The 27,446-nt window shown below is 38.5% G+C and overlaps 1 protein-coding gene across 2 annotated transcripts in view; it reads left to right on the top strand.

Annotated features, from left to right (window-relative positions):
• Positions 1 to 27,446, top strand: part of PDZD8 (PDZ domain containing 8) — an 82,658-nt gene that overhangs the window by 35,910 nt on the left and 19,302 nt on the right. For both annotated transcript variants that reach the window (XM_086377558.1, XM_086377559.1), the window contains one exon: positions 6,534 to 6,636. In XM_086377558.1, the coding sequence (XP_086233684.1) occupies positions 6,534 to 6,636 (103 nt within the window). The remainder of the gene's footprint in view (positions 1 to 6,533; positions 6,637 to 27,446) is intronic.

Genomic DNA, 27,446 nt, shown 5'->3' with positions numbered 1-27,446 from the left:
TCAGAACATCTTCATTAGATTAGTAATATATCTGAAGAACTAAGATCCATAAGTTACTTGCTTAAAACCACATAGCTGGAATTTGAAGCTAGGTTTGTTTGACTTCACAATCTTTCACTCATTCTATGTTCATAGTCTTTGTGTTTTTTTGTTTTTTGTTTTTTTTTTTTAGCTTGCTGAAGAAAATTTGGATTCTTAAATTTTTCATATTGTGTTAGAAGTATATAAATTTTGGATTTTTTTTTTTTAAATCTATTTGAAAGCAAGTCATTTTTTAAGTTACCTTTTCCGGAAGATCTTGAGATATAGAAATGTGTATTAATAATAGAGCATCATTTATATAAAGGCTGGAGGAGAGATAAAAGGAAATTAGATCAAACATGAGATATTTAATTTTGTTTAAGGGAAAACTTCCACTCAAAGTGAGCTGTTGAAAAACAGAAGAATTTCTTGGCACTGTTGCTGAATATTATTCCTAGAGTTTTTTTTTTTAAAAAGCTATGTAGATCTATAACGAATAATGGTCTGTAACTCTGAATTTGGACATATAACTCCACAAGATGAACTGAATTCCTAGAGATCTTATGCCTACGCCTGTATTTATTTAACTGTTTAAGTTCCTCTAGCAGTAAGAGATAAATAAATAAAGTAATTGAATGATGTTTCCCTTTGTTTCTATACACTTCTCTGGGGTATAATAAGGAATCTTCCTGTAGTTAGGTTGCTTTTGACTAGAAGCAGGCTTCTCAGAAGATCCTAAATTTGGAGTTCACTTGCCCTAGGTTTACGTAGGTATTCTTTTCTTGCCCCGCTTCCTCTTCCCTAAGATTGTTGTGTTGGAAATAGTATTGTTTCTTTTGTAATTGTATAGGCATAGTTCCAGAGCACCACAATAATGTGAACATGACGATAAAGCAAATCACATGAATGTTTTGGTTTCCCAATACATATAAAAGTTACGTTTACACTGTACTGTAGTCTATTAAGTGTGTGATAGTATTATGTCTAGAAAAATGTGCATACCTTAATTATAAAAGACTTGATTACCAAATGACGCTCATCATCATATGAGCCTTCAGCGAGTCATTAAGTCTTTGCTGGTGGATAATCTTGCCTTAATGTTGATGGCTCCTGTCACTTACCAAGTGTGGTGGTTGCTGAAGGATGAGATGGCATGGTAATTTCTTAAAATAAGACAACAGAGAAATTGGCTGCATTGACTGACTCTTCCTTTCATAGACGGTTTCTCTGTAGCATGCAGTTCTGCTTGATAGTATTTTACTCACAGCAGAACTGTTTTCAAAACTGGAGTCAGTGCTCTCAAATCCTGCCGATGTTTTACCAGTGAAGTTTATGTAATAGTCTAAATCCTTTGTTGTTATTTTCAAAAGTCAATTGAGTTTGAAACAGTAAATGCTGGAGAGGATGTGGAGAGAAGGGAATTCTCCTACACTGTTGGTGGGAATGTAAATCGGTACAGTCACTATGGAGAACAGTATGGAGGTTCCTTAAAAAATGAAAAATAGGGCTACCATATGACCCCGCAATTCCATTCCCCAGCATAGCCCTGGAGAAAAACATGATGTGAAAGGATACATTCTCCCCCGTGTTCAGCACAGCACTATTTACAGTAGCCAAGACACAGAAGCAACTTAAATGTCCATTGACAGAGGAATGAAATAAGATGTGGTACATATATTCAATGAAATACTACTCAGCCTTTAAAGAGAGTGCAGTAATGCCATTTGCAGCAACATGGACGGACCTAGAGAGGGTCATACTGAGTGAGGTAAGTCAGAGAAGGGAAACATGTGACAGTCCTTATATGTGGGTTCTGAAAAGATGAGGTAAATGATCTTAACAGAACAGAAGGAGACTCGCAGACTTAAGAGAATGAACTTGTGGTTGCCAGGGGGAAGGGATACTTAGGGAGTTTGGGATGAACCCGAACACACTGCTGTGTTTCAAGTGGATAATCAACAACTACCTACTGTGTTCAGCACAGGGAACTCTGCTCAGTGTTATGTGGCAGCCTGGATGGGAGGAGAGTTTGGGGAAGAATGGATACATGTATATGTATGGCTGAGTCCCTTCTGTGTCCACCTGAAACTATCACTGCATTGTTCACCTGAAATAAAAGGTACATTAACAGATTTTTTTAAGGTCAGACAAGCTTGCCTTCTTCATGGTGCTCCAAAATAATTACATAATAGCATCAAGGATCATTCATCATAGATCACCATAACAAATATAATGATAATGAAAAATTTGAGATACTCTGAGAATTAACAAAATGTGACACAGACACAAAGTGAGTAAATGCTGTAGGAAAAATGGTGTTGATAGATGTACTTGCTTAGTGCAGGGTTGTCACAAACCCTCAATTTTAAAAATTGTAATATTTACAAAATACAGTAAAGCAAAGAGCAGTAAAGCAAGGCATGGTAAAACAGGTATGCTTGTATACCTCTACTGCTATTTCATGTAGTAAAACAGCTATTTTCATGCTTCTGATATCTGAATAGCAGAAGAACTTAAGAAAATTAAGTACAAACCCAGATGACATAAAGCCAACACTGTGTTAAAATGCCAGACTCCAAAATATTTCAGTGTGATGTTGGCATGCTATATACTTAAATATGATACTTTCAACAAAAGTGAACTGTGAAATGAACTGTGTGGTCATAAAAATAAAAATTCAAGGGTATTATATCCGAATTTTCCCTCCCTTTGCACCATGATGCCGTAACTGTCAATCAAGTGCTTCTGGTGAACTTATTAAAGATACCTGAAGGTGACATAAGATAACACTTGTTTTCAGAAATTGCTGTTTATCGAATGGATTGCATGGTAAGAGAAATTGAAGGCCCAGAAACAAATTAAGAGGTATTATAGGTTAAAAGTGAGGAAGTAAGTTCTTGAACTACATGTATTAGTAGAAACGAAAGGGCCAAATGGTTTAACTTTTCTAAGGGCAGGGTTTAGTGAGTGACAGAATACGTGGGTGGTGTAGGCAGAAGCAGCCAAGGAATGTTAAGAATTTGAGTCTAGGTGAGTTATGATCTCGTTGAACTTTGACTTGGTCAAGTATTGGTTATTTTCTAATATTAGAGGTTATGAAGTTCAAGACAAAGTTTCTTTCTCCAGGACTTGTGGGGGGAATAGTGACACTTGTTTCAGAGGGAGAAGAAGGTACAGCTGTCATCACAGTCTGATTTTAGAACATTTTTGTCCCTGTCACAGAAGCTCCACACTCATTAGCAGTCAATTCCTATTCCCTCTAGTTCTCTTCCCCTAGACCTTATGTAACCAATAGTCTTTTGAATTCTTATTTTTCTGACCACAGTTCATTTCACAGTTCACTTTTGTTGAAGGTATCATATGTAAGTGTATAGCATACCAACATTACACTGAAATATTTTGGAGTCTGGCATTTTAACACAGTGTTGGCTTTATGTCATCTGGGTTTGTACTTAATTTTCTCAAATTCTTTAACTATTCAGATATCAGAAGCATGAAAATAGTTTTACTACATGAAATAGCGGTAGAGATACACGAGTATACCTGTTTTACTGTGCCTTGCTTTACTGTATTTCATAAATATTACATTTAGAAATTGAGGGTTTGTGCCAACCCTACATTGAATGCCAACCCTACATTGAGTGACAACCCTACATTGAGCAAGTCTGTCAACACCATTTTTTCCAACAGCATTTGCTCACTTTGTGTCTATGGCATATTTTGTTAATTCTCAGAGTATTTCAAACTTTTTCATTATTATTTGTTATGGTGATCTATGATCAGTGATCTTTGATGCTACTTTTGCCTCTCTAAATTTGCTTATTTCCACACATTCCATCGGAGAAGGCAATGGTACCCCACTCCAGTACTCTTTTGCCTGGAAAATCCCATGGACGGGGGAGCGTAGCAGGCTTTAGTCCATGGGGTCGCTAAGAGTCGGACATGACTGAGCGACTTCACTTTCACTTTTCACTTTCGTGCATTTGAGAAGGAAATGGCAACCCACTTCAGTGTTCTTGCTTGGAGAATCTCAGGGATGGGGGAGCCTGGTGGGCTGCCGTCTATGGGGTCGCACAGAGTCGGACACAACTGAAGTGACTTAGCAGCAGCAGCAGACATTCCGTAAAGTATGAGGTCTTTTGTGACTGGCTTTTTTCACTTAGCTTGTTTTCAGGGTTTATCCATATTGTAGCATGTATCATCACTTCATTGCCTTTTGTTACCAAGTAATATTCCATCGTGTGTATATGCCATATGCCATATCTTATTTACCTGCTCATGACCTCATGGACATATGGGTTGTTTTCACTTTTTGGCTGTTGTGACTAATGCTATCATGGACATTCATGTCAAGTTTTTGTGTGAATGTATGCTTTTATTTTTCTTGATTATATATCTAGGAGTAGAATTTCTGGGTCATATATGTTAATTCTATGTTAACTTTTTAAGGAGCAAGTGACTACATCATTTTCCAACCCCTCCAGCAATGTGTGAGGATTCTAGGTTCTCCATATCCTCACCCATACGTCTCTCTTTTTAAATTAGCCATCTAGTGGGTATGAAGTGTATCTCATGGTGGTTTTAATTTGCATTTCCCTGATGACTAATGATGTTGAGCATATTTTCATGTGCTGATTGGCTGTTCACATATCTTCTTTGGATAAATGTCTATTCATATTCTTTGTCCATTTTTCAATCGGGTTATAATAGGTCCTTATGAGACATCTGATTTGCACATTCTGTGGATTGTCTTTGCTTACTTGGTGTATCCTTTGAAGGCGAAAAATTTTAATTTCGGTAAAGTTCCATTCACCTATTTTTTCTTTTGTTACCTGTGCTTTTGGTCTCCTGTTTTAAGAAATTGTTGCCTGATTAAGGTCACCAGTGTTTATTTTCTGAAACAAAAAAGAAATTTATTTCTTATCAGACATTTAGTTCTGTGGCTTACTTTTTGGTTACTTTTTATTACATGTTTTTAAAATTTTTTTACAGTGTTGTCAAAAATATAGAATGATTTATGGTTTTAGGGAAGGATTGCAAGAATTATGCTTTCTCATTCCTGAATCCTGTAATACTTGTTGAGAATTTGGGAGTACTAGATGGTGCGTAGCCTTCTCTGGATTGACGGTAAATCCTTCAGGTAGTTTGCTCTTTTGAACAGATGGTGGCAGCAGAGCTTTGCTGAATGAAAATTCTCAATTTTTAAGCCTAGTATTTTTGAATTATGAAGATTTTTAATGCTCTTGGCAATAAATTGTTAGGCAGTAAGTTTAAATTTCCATTTAAGATTAAAAATTATTTAAATTTAGGAACTTTTTTGCTATGAGTTTATTCTGACTTTTCAGTTTATGAAACCAGTTTGTGAGGTATGGGCATGGTTTTCTTCAGTTCTCCAACCTTAGGCCATAATTTTCTCTTAATACTCTAAGGTCTTTTATCCACTTTTCTTTCATTATCTCACTCCTATCCCTATGATCTTTGTGTAGAGATAAAGTAATAGAGTAACAGTCAAAATGGTGATTAATGCTAAAGCTATTTGCAAACTTACTCCTAAAACACATTGGCAGACTCACATTCTGACTTAGGAGATATGTAAGATAGAAGTTGAACATGTGGGTAACATTTTTTTCCTTCAATAAGAAAAACTGCTTTATATCATCGCAAGATTGGATTCAAGATTTCCTTTTTAGATCTAAATATTAAACAGTAAAATTAAGTGGTGCAGTTATTCTGTGACGGTTGTTTTCAGCGTAATAGAAATAGTAAACATATATTGAGCACTGACTGTTCACTAAGTGTAGTCACTCAGTCTTGTCTGACTTTTTGAGACGCCATGGACTGTAGCCCACCAGGCTCCTCTGTCCATGGAGTTCTCCAGGCAAGAGTACTGGAGTGGGGTGCCATTTCTTTCTCCAGACTGTTTGCTAAACACTATGCTAAATGCCTTATGTGCATTGTCTCTTATTCTCACAACAGCTGCTTCTAAGAGGTAAGTTAGTGTTTTTGGCCTGAAGTTTCCAGAGGAAGACATGAGTTTAGAGAAGTTAAATCATTTGCCCAAGTCACATTAATGGATGGAGAGGTGTGTGTGTGTGTGTGTGCACGTGTGTTCATAAGCGACTGTATTATACTATTTTATGTGTACTTAATTTTTACAGAGATGGTATCATACTGTATATATGCATCACTTTGCAACTTATTTTTAAAATTCAACAGCCTGATTTGAAAATCTATAGCATTTGCTACTATGTATAGATGTCTGATCAATTTTTTTAACCTCATGAATAGATACTACTTTCTTTGAATAAGCTGCTTAGAAACAGTGTGTCCTACAGTTTCATCTGATTTTTCATTTTATTTCACTTTTCTTCTAGAGCATATACCAAGCGTTTAATTAAATTTTTTTCTCTGTTAACAGAGCAATTTATTAACTTTTGGTATAATGATCAGGAAGAAACAGTTTAATACATATAATTGGTATAATAGTCCCTATATTTTATTTTATACTTCAGATTACTTATTTTTGGATCTTATGACACTGAAGCAAATATTCATTGCACACTTGAACTGAGTACTGGTGTTTGGGAAGAAAAGCAAAGGAGTTCTATTAAGACGGTAAGATAAATTTGCTTAGTTTTACATCTGTATGAAGTTGATATTCTTATAAGTGTTTTTTTAATATTTCTGTATCGAGTTATTTTTAGTCATTTGCAAATAATTATGAACAGCTCTTATTTGTCTTTTTGTAATGCATCCATAATAAAATGAATCACTTAAAGCTATAATATTAATTGCTTGCTTGCATCAAAAACCTTGTTTGACTAATTTCATAACTTTAGTTGTTTCATAGTTGTGGGATCAGAGGGAAATAATTCTGAAAACATTGAAAAGTATGTACATTCAGAGCATTCATTCATTCATTCATTCATCGGATATTTTGTGAGCACTTACTTTGTACCAGGCACTGTGTTAGCTGCTGGGGAAACAGTCTCTTGTCTCTCAAGACAAGAGACCCTGTTTTTGTTGTGCTGTCCCGGGGAGAGGTTTGATACTCGTCTGCCTGCACAGACAAAGAATTACAAGAGGACAGGGGTAAACCTGCAGAGAGATCAGATCAGTTAAGAGGCATTTAGGGGAGGCGTTGGCTACTTTAACTAGGTGGTAGCCAAGGCGATGGAAAGAAGAGAATGGATTTGGGACCTACATGGCATCCGGTCCCACCACTTCATGGGAAATAGATGGGGAAACAGTGGAAACAGTGTCAGACTTTATTTTTCTGAGCTCCAAAATCACTACAGATGGTGACTGCAGCCATGAAATTAAAAGATGCTTACTCCTTGGAAGGACAGTTATGACCAACCTAGATAGCATATTCAAAAGCAGAGACATTACTTTGCCAACAAAGGTTCGTCTAGTCAAGGCTATGGTTTTTCCAGTGGTCATGTATGGATGTGAGAGTTGAACTGTGAAGAAGGCTGAGTGCTGAAGAATTGATGCTTTTGAACTGTGGTGTTGGAGAAGACTCTTGAGAGTCCCTTGGACTGCAAGGAGATCCAACCAGTCCAATTTGAAGGAGATCAGCCCTGGGATTTCTTTGGAAGGAATGATGCTAAAGCTGAAACTCCAGTACTTTGGCCACCTCATGCGAAGAGTTGACTCATTGGAGAAGACTCTGATGCTGGGAGGGATTGGGGGCAGGAGGAAAAGGGGACGACAGAGGATGAGATGGCTGGATGGCATCACTGACTCGATGGACGTGAGTCTCAGTGAACTCTGGGAGTTGGTGATGGACAGGGAGGCCTGGCGTGCTGCAATTCATGGGGTCGCAAAGAGTCAGACACGACTGAGCGACTGATCTGATCTGATTTGGTGTGTGAAGGACTTGGAGTTCTGGTTCCTTTTTTGATCTCTCTCAAAAGAACCTGTCACCTAAATTGCAAAGAGTTTGAAAAAACTGTAAAAGCATTTTTAAAATATTTTAAGTGCTATAATTAAAAATAAAAACAGTGCTTTAATCTCATTATGTTTTATTTGGACTTGTCTGTGTTCTTTGGGTTCCTAAATGAGTAAAAATTGTCACTAGTTATTAGCTAATTTGTTTTCAGAGTTAAGTTGGTGTTTTTGAATGTTCTGCATAGCAGTTTTAGTAGCAGTTATGTCTTGCTTCTAGGAATTTGCATGAATCTAGTAGTCTATTAAAGATTTCAGAACATTTATTCAAGATATTGTCTACAAAATTTCTTCATTAAGCCCATGAAGTTACACAATGAAAGTAGAATCCCAGAATTTTATGGCTGAAACAGAGAAGGAAAAAAAAGTCAGTGTCCTAAAGGGACCCTCAGACTGTTTAAAAAAAAAAAAAGGTTTATTAAGCATATACTGAGATATTATGGATTTAGTAATAATAAAATTGAAGAAAGTAGGGAAAACCACTAGACCATTCAGGTATGACCTAAATCAAATCCCTTATGATTATACAGTGGAAGTGAGAAATAGATTTAAGGGACTAGATCTCATAGACAGAGTGCCTGATGAACTATGGACTGAGGTTCACGACATTGTACAGGAGACAGGGATCAAGACCATCCCCGTGGAAAAGAAATGCAAAAAAGCAAAATGGCTGTCTGGGCAGGCCTTACAAATAGCTGTGAAGAGAAGAGAAGCGAAAAGCAAAGGAGAAAAGGAAAGATATAAACATCTGAATGCAGAGTTCCAAAGAATAGCAAGAAGAGATAACAAAGCCTTCCTCATTGATCAATGCAAAGAAATAGAGGAAAACAGCAGAATGGAAAAGACTAGAGATCTCTTCAAGAAAATTAGAGATACCAAGGAAACATTTCATGCAAAGATGGGCTCGATAAAGGACAGAAATGGTATGGACTTAACAGAAGCAGAAGATATCAAGAAGAGGTGGCAAAAATACACAGAAGAACTATACAAAAAAGATCTTCACGACCCAGATAATCACGATGGTGTGATCACTGACCTAGAGCCAGACATCCTGGAATGTAAAGTCAAGGGGGCCTTAGAAAGCATCACTATGAACAAAGCTAGTGGAGGTGATAGAATTCCAGTTGAGCTATTTCAAATCCTGAAAGATGATGCTGTGAAAGTGCTGCACTCAATATGCCAGCACATTTGGAAAACTCAGCAATGGCCACAGGACTGGAAACAGTCAGTTTTCATCCCAATCCCAAAGAAAGGCAATGCCAAAGACTGCTCAAACTACTGCACAATTGCACTCATCTCACACGCTAGTAAAGTAATGCGCAAAATTCTCCAAGCCAGGCTTCAGCAGTACGTGAACCGTGAACTTCCAGATGTTCAAGCTGGTTTTAGAAAAGGCAGAGGAACCAGAGACCAAATTGCCAACATCCGCTGGATCACTGAAAAGCAAGAGTATTCCAGAAAAACATCTATTTCTGCCTTTATTGACTATGCCAAAGCCTTTGACTGTGTGAATCACAATAAACTGTGGAAAATTCTGAAAGAGATGGGAATACCAGACCACCTGATCTGCCTCTTGAGAAATTTGTATGCAGGTCAGGAAGCAACAGTTAGAACTGGACGTGGAACAACAGACTCGTTCTAAATAGGAAAAGGAGTACGTCAAGGCTGTATATTGACACCCTGCTTATTTAACTTCTATGCAGAGTACATCATGAGCAATGCTGGGCTGGAAGAAGCACAAGCTAGAATCAAGATTGCCGGGAGAAATATCAATAACCTCAGATATGCAGATGACACCACCCTTATGGCAGAAAGTGAAGAGGAACTAAAAAGCCTCTTGATGAAGGTGAAAGAGGAGAGTGAAAAAGTTGGCTTAAAGCTCAACATTCAGAAAACTAAGATCATGGCATCTGGTCCCATCACTTCATGGGAAATAGATGGGGAAACAGTGGAAACAGTGTCAGACTTTATGTTTTGGGGCTCCAAAATAACTGCAGATGGTGACTGCAGCCATGAAATTAAAAGACACTTACTCCTTGGAAGAAAAGTTATGACCAACCTAGATAGCATATGGAAAAGCAGACATTACTTTGCCAACAAAGGTCCGTCTAGTCAAGGCTATGGTTTTTCCTGTGGTCATGTATGGATGTGAGAGTTGGACTGTGAAGAAAGGTGAGTGCCGAAGAATTGATGCTTTTGAACTGTAGTGTTGGAGAAGACTCTTGAGAGTCCCTTGGACTGCAAGGAGATCCAACCAGTCCATTCTAAAGGAGATCAGCCCTGGGATTTCTTTGGAAGGAATGATGCTAAAGCTGAAATTGCAGTACTTTGGCCACCTCATGCAAAGAGTTGACTCATTGAAGAAGACTCTGATGCTGGGAGGGATTGAGGGCAGGAGGAGGAGGGGATGACAGAGGATGAGATGGCTGGATGGCATCACTGACTCAATGGACGTGAGTCTGAGTGAACTCCGGAAGCTGTTGATGGACAGGGAGGCCTGGCGTGCTGCGATTCATGGGGTCGCAAAGAGTCGAACATGACTGACCACCTGAACTGAACTGAACTGAACTGAACTGAGTAATAAAATTCCAAGAGTGCTTTTGGAACCCCAGACTGCTCCAAAGTTACTTTTAGTCTGTTTTAAGGTAAGATCTGTTTAGTACATCAGTAGTTTTTTGCAGGAATGAATTATTGTGTTTTTAAAGTTGTGTTTAATAAGTTAGATATTCAGCTGTTCACATTTAACTCTTGGTGGCAGTATAACTAATCCTATGATTATTATTTGGTAGCCAGTATTTAAGAAAGCTTTCTCTTTTGTCTTCATTATACTAGTGAATAAGTACTTTTGAACTGTACTACCTAGCTGTTTCACAGTAGCAGTAGGGGTACTTTTTGGAATTTCTAGAATAGTTTGTTATTCTTCATAGCATTTTAAAAAAGAGTTCTCAATTTTTTAAAGAGGTACGTAAACATATTACCATGCTTTCAAAAATTTTGACTTTTAATGGTTATGTGGTATTTTTATGGATGTCCCTTTGACTTTTGAATTGTTGCCAGCTTCTCTATGTAGTAATTGTGAACATTCTTATGTAAAAAAATTGAGCACTGTGAAATTCTTTTGGAATAATTTCAATGAGTATGGGAAAGGAGGGAGAAATAAAGCTGAAAAGGGAGGATGGGCTGACCCCCGGAGTTTGAATATGTGAAAGTAATTGGGAGCATAGGATTTGGGACATGGGAATGCAGTCCATAGGGCTGCAAAGAGCTGGACACGACTGAAGGACTGAACTGAACTGAACTGAGTGACAGGGTCAAAATAGATTTTTATAGGAAAACCTCCCCTTTCTCTTGTGGTTGTTCATGCCACCTTTCCTTTGTACATCTCAAACAATTTGAAGCAACTTCTCAGAGAAAATAGCCAGGTTTACAGTTTGTTCTCAAATAAATAAATATGTGAAAACCAGCATTGTTTTGTCTAGATATGAAAGGGTCCTAATTTGCCACTGCTGTTGGCATTTTCAGTTTCCTTTATTATACTTGCAAAGATATGAGATTAGACAGCTTTAATATTTTGTAGCAAAGGTTACTGAAACTTTAATCTTGAGTCATAATTTTAGATCTTAGCATATGTCATAGGTAGTTTTGGGGAAGGAATTCTAGGTTAGTAATTACATCTGGTGTCAAAAATGGCAGCAGCACTTAAGTGTCTTCAGGCATTAAATCACGTGTCTGAATTCAATAACCCTAGGGAGGAGAATCACAGTGTTTCTCAAGACTACATAAAGCATTACAGAATAGGATTTGATAATTTGAGATACATTGCAAATTTAGCTAGAAAAAAGTTTATCATTAAAAAATAAATGTGCTAAAAAAAGTATTTGAAAGAAACTTAATTACGTGTTTTAAATATGCCTTTGAGTTTTTCAAACCTTTTTTATTTTTTTTTAAATGAATTTTATTTATTTATTTGGCTGCTCTGGGTCTTAGTTGTAGCATGTGGGATCTAGCTCCCTGACCAGGGATCAAACCTGGGCCCCCTGCACTGGGAGCTCAGAGTCTTAGCCACTGGACCACCAGGGAAGTCCCTCAAACCTTTTTTTAAAGTGTAATGTACCTTATGCTCTGAAGTTGGGTAAGATCAATAATAAATGGAAAGTTTTGAATTTTTGGTATTTGCACAGATATTGGAGCTGGCGATGGAAGTGGAACAGTTGTAATGCAATAGGTTTAAGTCCTAGCTAAATCTAATGAATAGTGGCTTAAGTAAGAAAAGAACTTAATTGTCTTGTGAAATTTTTCTTAATTTGGGATGTCAGAGAATAATTTAAAAGAATAATTTAATAAATACCCTGCATAGAAGCTACTTCCTACCATATTAGAAATCTGAGGAAAGTTTGGATCAAAATCAGACACTCATTTCGGTGCCCTGTTTGTTAGCTTATTTGCACAATAAAAGAGCTCATAGGGTAAATGAAGTACTTTATGGTAGCCTTTGTTCTTTAAAAATAATAAGTAAAGATTCCTCATGAGATAGAATGAAGAATAAATTGGAAATTAGGCTTAAACAAAAATTAGAGGATCATCTTGCAAGTGATGACAGTGTCAATACTAAAAATGTATTTACTTGCACCAGAAGAGACAGGACACTTTATGATTTATTTCAGTCTGTTGCACTATACAGGTTTGGTGACGATAGTTTGCTTTTTTACTAAGGAACAAATTTAAGGAGTTTTCAGATTTTAAAAAAGTTTCAGGCCATGATATTTCAGTAGGAAACGATGAAGACAACAGTATAGCTCAGCTCTATTGACAATACAGTTAACCTGACATCTATTAAACATGGAACTTCGCAGGTGGTGCTAGTGATAAAGAACCCACCCACCAATGCAGGAAACCTAAGACACACTGGTTCGATCCCTGGGTCTGGAAGATCCCCTGGAGAAGGGCATGGCAACCCACCCTAGTATTCTTGCCTGCAGAATCCCATGGACAGAGGAGCTAAGCAGGCTATGGTCCATAGGGTTGCAAAGAGTCAGACATGACTGAAGCAACTTAACATATACACATATTAAACATGTTGATCACACATAATCATTATTGTGTGCATGGTAAAGCAAACAGATCTCATAAATGTCACTTAGACATACATGGTTTTAAAGAAGGAGAGATCTTGAGTCTTACCCTCCCAGAATTAGAGCTCACTCATCCTTGACCACCCACTTGCTTTACCCTTACTCCTGGACATAAGATAGTTATCTGTAAATACTCTTTTCTTTTGCTCTCTCTCAACTATCCTGTCCGTGCCGTCCATGTCTTCTCTTCCATCAGTTATCTAAACTGCCACTGGAGTCTTCAAACATTGTTTTATTCTTGGTGCAACGTGAAATTCTTGAGGCCATTTGGGGAGAAGAGAAGAAGGCACCATGAAAATGAGCTGTGGAACCTCTGAATGTGGAAATTCTGGGGTTGAGGGAAAAGCAGCGGGGGCCTTTTGGCACCCGGCTGTTCAGTCTAACTTTCCCTTGTTCTCCATTTTGAATAAAAATATGAAAGGAGTTTTAATTTTTAAAACAAGCTTTTTAATGTACATTTTTGATACTAGCCCTATTCCCTCTCCTTCCAGTCTACCAGACTATGCCCTGAGACCCTTGATAGCAATTGTCTCTTGTAAGATTTAAGTTTTCCCTTCTCTAATTAGAGATAGAAGGTTAAAAATCTAAATAACTGTTAAGGCAGTCCATCCACATAAATATGTCACTATCAAACAGGAAGAAAGAATATCGATTTCTTCCTTTGAGGTGATGAAGAATTAGCAAGGAATCTTCTCTGGATATATAGTAGATGGACAAGAGAGAGCTACTGTTACAGTCACATGTTCAGTATGAAAAGCAGAAGAACTTAATGTCTTATTAAGCACTTATGTAGCCCAGTATGTAGATGCCATAGAGAACCATTAAAGACATTAGGAGATGTCATGACATTTCAGATTTGTCTGAAAAATAAGAAGTAATAAATTCCTGAAAAGCATTCTGCTAACCACTTGGGGAGAGTCCATAAATAATAATTTGAAACTCTTAATCAGAACGAATGTATTCCTTTTAGAGGGTTATGTGTTGTCAGCTGGCACCTTGAAATTGGCCACTGCTCTAAGAAGGGCTTTAGATAGGATCAGCCACATCCAAAATCATGAAGTCAGAAGTCATCTAGAGTCTAGACTTTATCTTTTTGTTTTACTTGATTGGTACTTTTCCTTCTCTCTACTACCGCTTCCCTATCAAAACCTCATTTTTTAAAAGGATTTGATTCTGAGAGATAAATAATTCATATCAGATTCCCTTTCATTTTCTTTTAACCTACCCTTAGAATTAGACCCCCAGTTCGATTCCTGGGTCAGGAAGATCTGCTGGAGAAGGAATAGGCTACCCACTCCAGTGTTCTTGGGTTTCCCTTGTGACTCAGCTGGTAAAAAATAATGCCTGCAATGCAGGACACCTGGGTTCAATCCCTGGGTTGGGCAGATGCCCTGGAGAAGGGAAAGGCTACCCACTCCAGTATTCTGGCCTAGAGAATTCCATGGACTGTATAGTCCATAGGGTCTCAAAAAGTTGGACACAACCGAGTGACTTTGACTTTGACTAGAATTAGAGAAACATTTGACGAGATGATGCCTACTTTCTAAGAACTGTCAGTGTAGGAAAAGAAACATGTAAACCAAATATGTCACGTAAGTAACACTTCAGAGTCTACGAAATACTGGATTCTTTTACCATATATAAAGAACCAAAGTCTTTTTGCCCATAGGATCTGTTCTTGTTCCCTCAAATCCCACTACCTCTTAACAAAAATTAGACTGTGTGTGGTAGTCTGATAATTAGGAGACAATTCGGGAGTGGTGTTAGTGGGATTATTTTAGACCAGAGGCAAGGAGAACTTTGAGACTGTGGGGAGATGGAAGTTGAGTGGAAGAGCCTTCCTAATAAGGTCAGCCATGTTTAATTGCCAAAGATTGAGCTTGATAATCTGCCTTAATATAGACTCCAGTGAATCTGCTACTGGAGATCAGTGGAGAAATATCTCTAGAAAGAATGAAGAGACAGAGCCAAAACAAAAACAACACCCAGTTGGGGATGTGACTGGTGATAGAAGCAAAGTCCAATGCTATAAAAAGCAATATTGCATAGGAATCTGGAAGGTTAGGTCCGTGAATCAACACAAATTAAAAGTGGTCAAACAGGAGATGGCAAGAGTGAATGTCAACATTCTAGGAATCAGTGAACTAAGATGGACTGGAATGGGTGAATTTAACTCAGATGCCCATTATATCTACGACTATGGGCAAGAATCCCTTAGAAGAAATGGAGTAGCCATCATAGTCAACAAAAGAGTCCAAAATGCACTACTTGGATGCAATCTCAAAAACAATAGAATGATCTCTGTTCGTTTCCAAGGCAAACCATTCAATATCACCACAATCCAAGTCTGTACCCTGAGTAGTAATGCTGAAGAAGCCGAAGTTGAACAGTTCTATGAATACCTACAAGACCTTTTAGAACTAACACCCCAAAAAGATGTCCTTTTTATCATGGGTGACTGGAATGCAAAAGTAGGAACTCAAGGGATACCTGGAGTAACAGGCAAATTTGGCCTTGGAGTACAGAATGAAGCAGGGCAAAGGCTACTAGAGTTTTGCCAAGAGAATGCACTGGTCATAGCAAACACCCTCTTCCAACAACACAAGAGAAGACTCTACACATAGACATCACCAGATGATCAACACTGATATTAGATTGATTATATTATTTGCAGCCAAAGATGGAGAGGCTCTATACAGTCAGCAAAAACAAGACCGGGAGCTGACTGTGGCTCAGATCATGAACTCCTAATTGCCAAATTCAGACTTAAATTGAAGAAAGTAGGGAAAACCACTAGACCATTCAGGAATGACCTAAATCAAATCCCTTATGATTATACAGTGGAAGTGACAAATAGATTCAAGGGATTAAATCTGATAGAGTGCTTGAAGAACTATGGACGGAAGTTTGTGACATTATACAGGAGACAGTGATCAAGACTATCCCCAAGAAAAAGAAATGCAAAAAAGCAAAATGGCTGTGTGAGGAGGCCTTACAAATAGCTGTGAAAAGAAGAAAACCAAAAAACAAAGGAGAGAAGGAAAGATATACCCATGTGAATGCAGAGTTTCAAAGACTAACAAGGAGAGGTAAGAAAGCCTTCCTCAGTGATCAGTGCAAAGAAATAGAGGAAAGCAATAGAATGAGAAAGACTAGAGATCTCTTCAAGAAAATTAGAGATACCAAGGGAACATTTCATGCAAAGATGGGCACAATAAAGGACAGAAATGTATGGACCTAACAGAAGCAAGGAGATCCAACCAATCCATCCTAAAGGAGATCAGTCCTGGGTGTTTATTGGAGGGACTGATGGTGAAGCTGAAACTCCAATACTTTGGCCACCTCATGCGAAGTGTTGACTCATTGGAAAAGACCCTGATGCTTGGAGGGATTGAGGGCAGGAGGAGAAGGGGACGACAGAGGATGAGATGGCTGGATGGCATCATTGACTTGATGGACGTAAGTCTGAGTGAACTCCGGGAGTTGATGATGGACAGGGAGGCCTGGCGTGCTGTGATTCATGGCGTCGCAAAGAGTCGGACACGACTGAGCGACTGAACTGAACTGAACAGAAGCATAAGACATTAAGAATAGGTGGCAAGAATACACAGAAGATCTGTACAAAATAGATCTTCATGACTCAGATAACCACAGTGGTGTGACCACTGACCTAGAGCCAGACATCCTGGAATATGAAGTCAAGTGGGCCTTAGAAAGCATCACTATGAACAAAGCTAGTGGAGGTGATGGAATTCCAGTTGAGCTATTTCAGATCCCAAAAGATGATGCTGTGAAAGTGCTGCACTCAATATCCCAGCAACTTTGGAAATCTCAGCAGTGGCCACAGGACTGGAAACGGTCAGTTTTCATTCCAATCCCAAAGAAAGGCAGTGCCAAGGAATGCCCAAACTAGCGCACAATTGGACTCATCTCACACGCTAGTAAAGTAATGCTCAAAATTCTCCAAGCCAGACTTCAACAGTACGTGAACTATGAACTTACAGGTATTCAAGCTGGATTTAGAAAATGCAGAGGAACCAGAGATCAAATTGCCAACATCTGTTGGATTATCGTAAAAGCAAGAGAGTTCCAGAAAAACATCTATTTCTGCTTTATTGACTGTGCCAAAGCCTTTGACTGTGTGGATCACAATAAACTATGGAAAATTCTGAAAGAGATGGAATACCAGACCACCTGACCTGCCTCTTGAGAAATCTGTATGCAGGTCAGGAAACAACAGTTACAATGACATGGAACAACAGACTGGTTCCAAATAGGGAAAGGAGTACGTCAAGGCTGTATATTGTCACCCTGCTTATTTGATTTATATGCAGAATACATCATGAGAAATGCTGGGATGGATGAAGCACAAGCTGAAATTAAGATTGGTGGGAGAGACATCAATAACCTCAGATATGCAGATGACACCACCCTTATCGCAGAAAGTGAAGAGGAACTCAAAAGCCTCTTGATGAAAGTGAAAGAGTAGAGTGAAAAAGTTGGTTTAAAACTCACCATTCCGAAAACTAAGATCATGGCATCTGGTCCAGTCACTTTATGGCAAATAGATGGGGAAACTGTCCTAGACCTTATTTTGGGGGGCTCCAAAATCACTGCAGATGGTGACTGCAGCCATGAAATTAAAAGAGTCTTACTCTTTGGAAGAAAAGTTATGACCAACCTAGACAGCATATTCAAAAGCAGAGACATTGCTTTGCCAACAAAGGTCCATCTAGTCAATACTATGGTTTTTCCAGTAGTCATGTATGGATGTGAGAGTTGAACTATAAAGAAAGCTGAGCACTGAACAATTGATCCCTTTGAACTGTGGTGTTGGAGAAGACTCTTGAGAGTCCGTTGGACAGCAAGGAGATCCAACCAGTCCATCCTAAAGGAAATCAGTCCGGAATATTCATTGGAAGGACTGATGTTGAAGCTTAAACTCCAATACTTTGGCCACCTGATGTGAAGAATTGACTCATTAGAAAAGACACTGATGCTGGGAAAGATTGAAGGCGGGAGGAGAACTGGACGACAAAGGATAAGATGGTTGGATGGCATCACCGACTCTGTGGACATGAGTTTGAAGAAATTCCGGGAGTTGGTGATGGACAGGGACACCTGGTGTGCTGCAGTCCATGGAGACGCAAAGAGTCGGACACGACTGAGTGACTGAACTGAACGATTCTTCCTCTACTTCCAGAGTGAAGGTTAGGGCCACTGAATACAGGAAGCATTTTGTAGAAGGAAGCTAGTCATTTGGGAGAAAATGCAATGTATATGGAAATCTTTCCTGTCTAGTATGAAGATGCTAAACAAACATAAAAGAAATGGAAACAGTAAATGCATTCTCAACTTTCAAAAAGCTTTTGATGAATATCCATACTATAGGTTCCCAAATCATCTAATTACTAGGAGAATATTTTGTCACAGATTTGCCTTAAGGATAAGGGGAAACAGGGTAAAAATGATTGGATGTAATATCCTGGATGATTGAGTTCAGGCCTTTGAAGAGTTTTCGCAAACAATAGCACTCTCCAATAGAAATAAAATGCATGCCACTTAAGTAATTTTAAATGTTCTTGTAGCCACGTTTGAAAAAGTAGAAATTAGCCAGTAAACAGTTTTAGTAATCTTTTATTTGACCCATAAACCTAAAACATTGTCATTTCCGCATAACATAAAATTTAAGGAGACTTTTTTTTTTATAGTCTTTGAAATGTGGTGCAGATTTTACAACTACAACAGATCACAATTCATCCTAGCCACATTTCAAGTGCTCAACCATGTGACTATATCTGACAACACAAATATAGAGAAAGCAGCTCAGCTTTGCACATATCATTAAACTTCTAGAATGTGCCCCGTTAAGAGGTACAGAATTGAGAACACGCTCTCAGGACAAATGTGTAAGAAAGAATTCCAAACTGTGCCTAAAATATGTGAAATCTAGGTTCCCTAAAGAAATAGACAGTTATATCGTACCTCCAGAACAAGACAGCTTTTCATTAGAGTGAGTGTCACAAAGTGAATATGCTTATTTTAAAGCTGTGAAATTCTCAGAATAAGTTGTTTGTACATTTCTGTTTTCTGTCATACTACAAATTTATATTTGCTAGATAATCTAGGGAGAAAGAACTAAAGTTCACATGGAAGTGAGGTAGCTATATAAAGATAAATGGATGGGAAAAAATTAATGTTCTTCAGCTGAAAAGACAAATGCGGGTGAATGATTAATGGAAGAATATAAATATAAAAAGTAAACAATAGAATGATCAAATTTACGGAACTAAGTCTATGGGTCTGTGAAGGTAAATCTCATAGCCCTGATGATAATCAGGTGATAAATGCTGAAAGAAGGGTGCTTAAAGGTCTCTGGTAACACTGCACACTGCGTACTTGCTGAGAGACCTTGCAGGAGCACAAATATGTTCTGTTCTATTTACGCTATGTGTCCTGCACCTATTAGAATTCCTGGCATGTTGCAGTCGTTCGGTGAGTGTCCTGGGAGGGGACGAAGAGGATTGGCGGCCTTCATGGCTCCATACTTCTCACAGGACACAAACTCACTACACTCGTACCTTCTGCTGGAAAAATCTGCTTGATGCTCCAGCCTCTAGCCTCTGCTAATAATATTATAATTCCTCCCTATGTTCAGCAAGAGCTTCTAAAACTCCCCACAACTTAAAGGGAAGTAAGGCTAGTAAAATGTAGATCCCACAGTGTTTCTTCCAAACTTTCAGCATGACTTAGTCACATTTCTGTCTCCTTTCTCCCTTCAGGTCTATCTATGATGCATGTTTTAAGCAAATAAAAATATTTAGGTCAAGGATAACCACAGATTTACTGCTCAGTATTCAAGAGGCCTGGTTTTTAGAGTGAGGAATTTACACATGTGGCACATAATAGTATAATGGCATTATTAAGAATACCAGAACTTCTTATCTAATGTGTGTAGTTCAACATATCCTGAAATAAAATGACTGGGATCTAAAATTTTACTTGCCTCGCTTCTTTCTTAGTTTTGGAGAGTTTTAGAAGTTCATGCTGAATATTATATGTCCATGAATTGTGTGTACATACAAACTGTTGAAAAGAGCTCCCTAAAGAACTGTGATTTTAAGTAAGAACATAAGAGACAAATTTATAAACACATTAAGGTGGATACATCAGAGCTGGCATTTTGGTGTGTTTGTTTAAGGCCAGATGCCTTGCAGATGGTATTTTTTGGCGCTCCTGTTTAACCATTTGCCATTTACAGTCTTAATCTTGTCGAAAGGAAGAGAAAGATTAAAACAAATAAAGCTTTTTTGAAAATGTCAGTTTTTATGAAAACTCTGCTTTAGTTCCATTTGATAATATTTATGAATTCAGTAGGGACTCAGTGAAATTTTAACCATATATAACCCTCTATAATTTGGCTTCTTAAATAAACTAAATACCTTTGAACTTTAGTAGTAAATACTATTTAGCATTTCCACTTTTAAGTTCATCTTCGTTAGAAATGAAGGATGCAGTTTTCTGTCTCATGTTTTCTGTGTTTAATATGATTGTGAAATCCTGTGTAAAGAATAGGAATTTAGGTTAAAATACAGAAGTATCTCCAAATCAAGTCAGTATAAAGCATTGAGTATGAGAAAGAGGAAGGTGAGCATGAGGTGCAAGGCGATGAGAATGTGGTCCTTTCCTTCAAGGAGGAGGAAATAAGATCAGCAATATAATGAACATACCTGAATATTCATTGGAAGGACTGATGCTAAAGCTCCAATACTTTGGCCACCTGGTGCAAAGAGCTGACTCACTGGGAAAGACCCTGATGCTAGGAAAGATGGAAGGCAAAAAGAGAAGGGGGCAGCAGAGAATGACATGGTAAGATATCATCGCTGACTTAAGGGACATGAATTTGAGCAAACTCTAGGAGATAGTGAAGGACAGGGGAGCCTGGCTGCTGCAGTCCATGGGGTCACAAAGAGCTGGACACGACTTAGCAACTGAGCAACAACAACATGATGAGCATCAGTATTCCTGTTAGCACATGAATGCTTGAAGAGAGTTTCGTGATAAAGTATTACAAGGTTCCATTGGAGGGTAAATAGCTTTCTTTTGGAAAACCAGGAAAGAATATTTTGAGGTGATATTTGAGCCAAGCTTCACAGTATATGTAGGATTTTGAAATGTAATAGGGAGGGCATTTAAGGGTGGAAAACATGGGGTAAATTCAAATAAATAGTATGAATGTTTGAGCATGTTTAGGATACATTGGGGGCTTCCCAGATGGCGCTAGTGGTAAAAAAAAAAAAAAAAAAAAAACAACCGCCTGCTACTGCAAGAGACATAAAAAGACTTGGGTTCAATCCCTGGATCAGGAAGATCCCCTGGAGGAGAGCATGGCAATCCACTCCAGTGTTCTTGCAACCCACTCCCAGTATTCATGGGAGAATCCCATGGACAGAGGAGCCTTGTGGGTTACAGTCCATAGGGTCACAGAGAGTCGGACACAACTGAAGCAACTGAGTGAGTGAGCATGCACTGAGTCCTCCAGGTTGGCTAAAGAATTTGGTAATGCAGGTAGATCATGCAAAACAAGAGTAAAAGCAGTGGGATCATGTTAAATTTGACTTAACTCCCAGACAGCAGTTATGGAGGCTTTTAGAATGAAACTGATGTCAGCACAATCTTGATTTAAACAGACTTGGCTCTCACTTTGAGTCTTAGCTGTTTCACTTATTGGCAGGAGGATCTTAAAGTCCCCAAACCTATCTCATTCACAAGTATTTTATTTGTCTCTCAAGTACTGCTCAGTCGTGTCCAACTCTTTGTGATCCCATGGACTGTAGGCTGCCCGGCTCCTCTGTCCATGGGATTCTCCAGGCAAGAATACTGAAGTGGGTTGCCCTTTCCTTCTCCAGGGAAACTTTGCTACCCAGGGATCGAACCCAGGTTTCCTGCAATTGCAGGCAGATTCTTTACTGACTGAACCAGTAGATAAATGCTGCTAAGTCACTTCAGTCATGTCTGACTCTATGTGATCCCATAGACAGTAGCCCACCAGGCTCCCCCGTCCCTGGGATTCTCCAAGCGAGAACACTGGAGTGGGTTGCCATTTCCTTCTCCAATGCATGAAAGTGAAAAGTGAAAGTGAAGTCGCTCAGTCGCGTCTGACTCTTTGTGACCCCATGCACTGCAGCCCACCAGGCTCCACCGTCAATGAGATTTTCCAGGCAAGAGCACTGGAGTGGGGTGCCATTGTCTTCTCCTGTAGATAAATGAGATTCTGTATATTAAAATGCCTAGTACAGTATCTGGCATATAGTAGGTAATAAAATGTTCACTAAACCTGGCAGCAAATGGGTAAAAGCAAGGATGATTTGACAAGGGAAAGACTTGAAATAGAAGAGGTGAAGGGTAATGGAAGTCTGAAACAGAACAATGGTGCAAGTGGAAAATAGAATCAGAGTGGCTCAGATACCACTGGAAAATGGAGGGTTTTGGAGAATGAGAGAGAAAACCAGAAAGACAAGAGCCATGAGGAGGGTAAAGGAAGCGGAGAAAGGAGGTCTCCTTCTGGATGTGCTGAGTACACATCACTGTACCTGTAATGTGTTAGGGTACAGTGATGGTCAGAGGTCAGTCCGGAGATAATTTTTTTTTTAATGTGCTGCTTTGATTTATTGTTTTTAATATTTTCAGTGCTGTTGTTCAAAGTTTCAAAGTCTGGTAAGTTGAACACTTCATCAGGAATATCTCTTGTGGTTCAGCTGGTAAAGAATCTGCCTGCAATGCAGGACACCTGGGTTCAATCCCCAGGTTGGGAAGATCCCCTGGAGAAGGGAAAGGCTACCCACTCCAGTGTTCTGGCCTGGAGAATTCCATGGACTGTACAGTCCATGGGGTTGCAAAGAATCGGACACAACTGAGCGACTTTCACTTCACTTCACTTCACTCTGTTTTTAGATTTCTTTATTCAAGGATAAAGAGAAGCAGAATGGTTTCGCAAAAGAATAGTAAGAATCTAAAAAATTTTTTTAAAGAGCCTTTGAGAACACGTTAAGGAAATAATACTAATGAGACCTAAACACTGGTTTGGGGTCTTTTTTTATTAGAACTCTCCAGTTCACCGCAATCCAAGTAAAATTGATTTCCCAAGTTCTTACTTTGTCATGAACTAAAACATTCTGTTCAAGGCACAGTAGCACCTTCCCATAGACATCCACTTAGCCAGATAGCTCATTTTCTGAGTCATACACTCAGATGCAGGATACAGAACTAGGAAATCGACAGTTTAGAAAAGTGTTAGGTTTTATCAGAGATCCTGCAGTGTATTACAGCTCCTTGCCCACATGTGTTCAGTCCAGTGGTATTTAGGAGCAATAAGAAGATACCAGTGATTTCTCTGTGCCTCTTGGGATTTTAAGACACATGCATTAAATTCTTATAACAACTCCTCAAGGATAGGCACTATTATCATCTCCATTTTATGTATGAGGAAACTGAGGCACAGAGAGAAAGTAACTGACTCGGATCATCCAGCTAAGCAGATGGTAAGACAGTCTGCACACCCAGGCAGTGTGACTCCAGAGCTGGGGTTCTGCATTAGTGTGCCATCTCCATGAATGGTGGCTTCAGGTCCGGTTCTTCCACTCTAGTTCTGTGCCAGTGAACAAGTTATTTCATAATTCTAACAAAGAAATACTAGTAATGGTTGGACACTTAGCCCAGTGTCATGGTAACTATAACAGTAACTATTATTATTGAACTTGACCCAAATGCCGCCTCTTTTGCACCAATGTCTTTAGTGCTATCGGATATTTTGTACATTCTTATAAATCCCCCTCTCCCTTTTAGATTCTTCCTATAAAAAGGTGAGGAGGACAAGGAAATAGCTTCCTGAAGGGATAGTTTTGTTTTAAGAATTTCAGATGGTTACTTTTAAAAACATCTATAAGGTTTTTTAAAGGCTATTAGAAGAAAGATAGAGATCAACTAGCTATTGCTCATCACAGCTGATGATTATCTTTTGTAAACTGATCAGAACTTTGGGCTTCCCTGGTGGTGCTTGTGGTAAAGAACCCACCTGCCAATGCAGGAACCACAATGAGATACAGATTCGATCCCTGGGTTGGAAAGATCCCCTGGAGGAAGGTATGGCAACCCACTGCAGTATTCTTGCTTGGAGAATCCTTGGACAGAGGAGCCTGACAGGCCACAGTCCATGGGGTCACAAAGAGTTGGACATGACTGATGTGACTTAGCATACGTATGAGAATGTTGTCACAAGTCTAAGTAGGAAACCATTGAGCATAAGGAAGTAGGTGTCATGAAGCAGAGTTTTAGTTTTTGTTACACTCATTTGTGAGATTGGAGGATATTTGTGTATTTTAACAGTAAAATCAATAATTTATATAAGATAAAATTGATATATGTTTGGAAATTGGTATGAGCTTTCTTTTTTTGCCCATATTAAAAAAAAAAGAGAGAGAGAAAGCTATAAATAAAGCTGTAAAAGCCAGCCATATTCCTACTTTCCAAAGAAACCACTAATAACTTTTAAGAAGAACTTTATAGATACAAGCATATACACACAGGTATTATATGGTTCTGTAAATAAGAATAAAATGAGATTGTATATTTTATAACCTACTTTTTTCCCAACTTAGCAATATACCAAGGGCATATTTTTTATCTCAATACATGTGTTATTTTTTTTAATGTCTGCATGATACTCCACCGTGTACTATAATCTATTTAACCAATCATTTATTGGTAAACATTTGGACTTTTTCGATTTTTTGATGTTGTAGAGAATACATAATGGCTGTGTGTGTATATGTATGTATGTATTCACACACATTCATTAAGTCATGGTTTGGCACACTTTTTCTATAAAGGGCCCGATGGGAAATATTTTAAGCTTTGTGGGCAAGATGATAAGTCTCAGAACTACTCAACTCACCTGTTTAATGCTAAAGCAGCCAGAGACAATACATAAACAAATTCTTGTGGCTGTTTTCCAATAAAACTTTTTTAGAAATAACTGTAGTTTGCTGACCGCTGATCTAAATGATTCCTTGATCAAAGATTATCCCAAAAAAGAAAAGCTTTTAGTAGGTATTTCAAAATTGCATCCCAGCTATTATCAAGGCTATAAATTAGATAATAGTATTATATCAATGTTAATCTTCTGACCTTGATAACTGTGCTGTGGTTACATAACAAAATGTCCTTGTTAGGAAATACACAGTCAAATATTTAATGCTGAGGGGGACATCATGCCTGCAGCTCATTTTCAACTGGTTCATGAAAAAATATGAGAGAGGAAAAATGTAGGAAAACATTAATAATTGGTAAGTCTGGATTTAGGATGAATTGAAACCCTTAGTACAATGTTTCTGTATGTTTGAAATTATTTCAAAATAAATAATGGTCCAGCTCTAAAGCTCTCATACTTTCTTAGTGAGGTGTAAATCACCCTGCAGAAGGATGGTTGACAATATATGGAGCTGCGAGTTGACTTGGTGATTCAGAATCAGCTGTTTCTGTTTGACAAAGGGATTAAAAAGGGCAGAAGTGTTCCACTGCATTGTTTCTGCAACAGCTCAGACTTGATGTACTTTTCAGAGCTTTTTATTTCACTGGAATGGTTGTGTAAAACTTATGTTTGTGTCAGATCAAAATATTAATGCAGACTTCAATCACGTTTAAAAAGAAAGAGAAGAAACCTAGGGTATGGCAAGGTAATCATTTGGCTCAGCTTGCTTTCCTAAGAGCCTTTGAACCTGGGCAAAGGGTCATTATTATTCTTTGGATCTCTTAGGTCAGTTGTATTTTTATAATGGACTTTTTTTCTCAGCATATCTGTACATCTTTGTTGTCTCTCAGATGAGGCAATGAAAGGATGCAGCCCTAATTTACCATCCAGTTGCCTTAGAGACAAGATTATCAGGTGGCCAAGCTAGCATTCCGTTTTAACACGTAAGGGGTCTCACTTGTGTTTTTATCCGAGAAAGAGGTCTTTCTCATCCACCTGAACAGAGATAATTAAAGTGCCTGGATTGTACTAGTCATTTATTCCTGGAGTTCATTTAATCTTGACAACACCCCAGGGTGGTAGATATTAGTGTCCCCTTTTCACAAAGAAGACCCATAGAGGTTAACTCACTTGCCTGAGACCACAAAACTAGTAAATGTTAGAGCTAAAATTCAAATCCAATACTGAATACAGGCCATCTCAGACATAGCAGTTTTTCTTCAAAGAAGAATTTGAATTGGTCCTAGTACTGAGTTTATTTCAGTATTTTTGTTGTTTATTTTGTTGTTTTTTTTACCTATTCATCAAGATGTGATGACTGAAAATTTAGACATTCTGCTAACAAAAAGAGAAGGAGAAGGCAGTGGCACCCCACTCCAGTGTTCTTGCCTGGAGAATCCCAGAGACAGAGGCTTCTGGTAGGAGGCCGTCTATGGGGTCGCACAGAGTTGGACACGACTGAAGCAACTTAGCAGCAGCAGCAGCAGCAGCAGCATAGAACTGGTGGAGAAGGAAATGGCAACCCACTCCAGTGTTCTTGCCTGGCGAATCCCAGGGACAGGGGAGCCTACTGGGCTTCCGTCTGCGGGGTCACACAGAGTCAGACACGACTGATGGGACTTAGCAGCAGCAGCTAACAAAAAAGATGTGTACTTGTAAAGTCTTTGTGAGAGAATTTACGGTTTATCCCCTGTACTATTAATATATGCCTTTTTAAGAAACACCCATCTCTTTTAAAAATAATTTTTGTCATCATTTGGGACAAGGCATGAAAATTTACTTCTGTGGTGGCACTTCTCTTTATCTGACAGATTATTTTATTTTTTATTTATCTGGCTTATGAGTTTAAGATCTGTTATGATTTAAACCTTTATGAAGTGGTTAATTTAATGCCAGGTCTTTGAAAAAGTTTATGGGAGTTGATAGTTGTTTGCCAAGTGATAAAAACAAGACATTTGCCATATGTATGTTTTAAGAGTTACACTTTTTTGTGAAAAAGACGGTAAATTGTGAATTCTATTTGCTGATAAGAGTTTGAAAGAAGACAGCTAATAAACATAGTATCTCCTCTTTTCTGGTCGAGTGATGAACTTTAGTGGAAAACAGTTGAGAATTCAGTTGAATCTTTGGAAGCAGCATAGTTACCCAGTAGTCTAGAGCCCCAAGACTAACTAATGGAGTTAGTGGAATCATCAATTATGGTTTTGATTTTTAAAGGTGGTAGATGGTAAAATACACAGTGGGTGAAGGTGACGGTGGGAGGAATTGAGAGTAACAGTGGCATATGTACACTGCCATGTGTAAAATCGGTAACC

Source organism: Bos grunniens, chromosome 26 (genome assembly GCF_055505025.1).
Source record: "Bos grunniens cultivar Pamir isolate PY7600 chromosome 26, Bosgru_T2T1.0, whole genome shotgun sequence".
In the NCBI taxonomy this organism is placed as follows: domain Eukaryota; kingdom Metazoa; phylum Chordata; class Mammalia; order Artiodactyla; family Bovidae; genus Bos; species Bos grunniens.
This window is presented reverse-complemented; position numbering and strand designations above follow the sequence as displayed.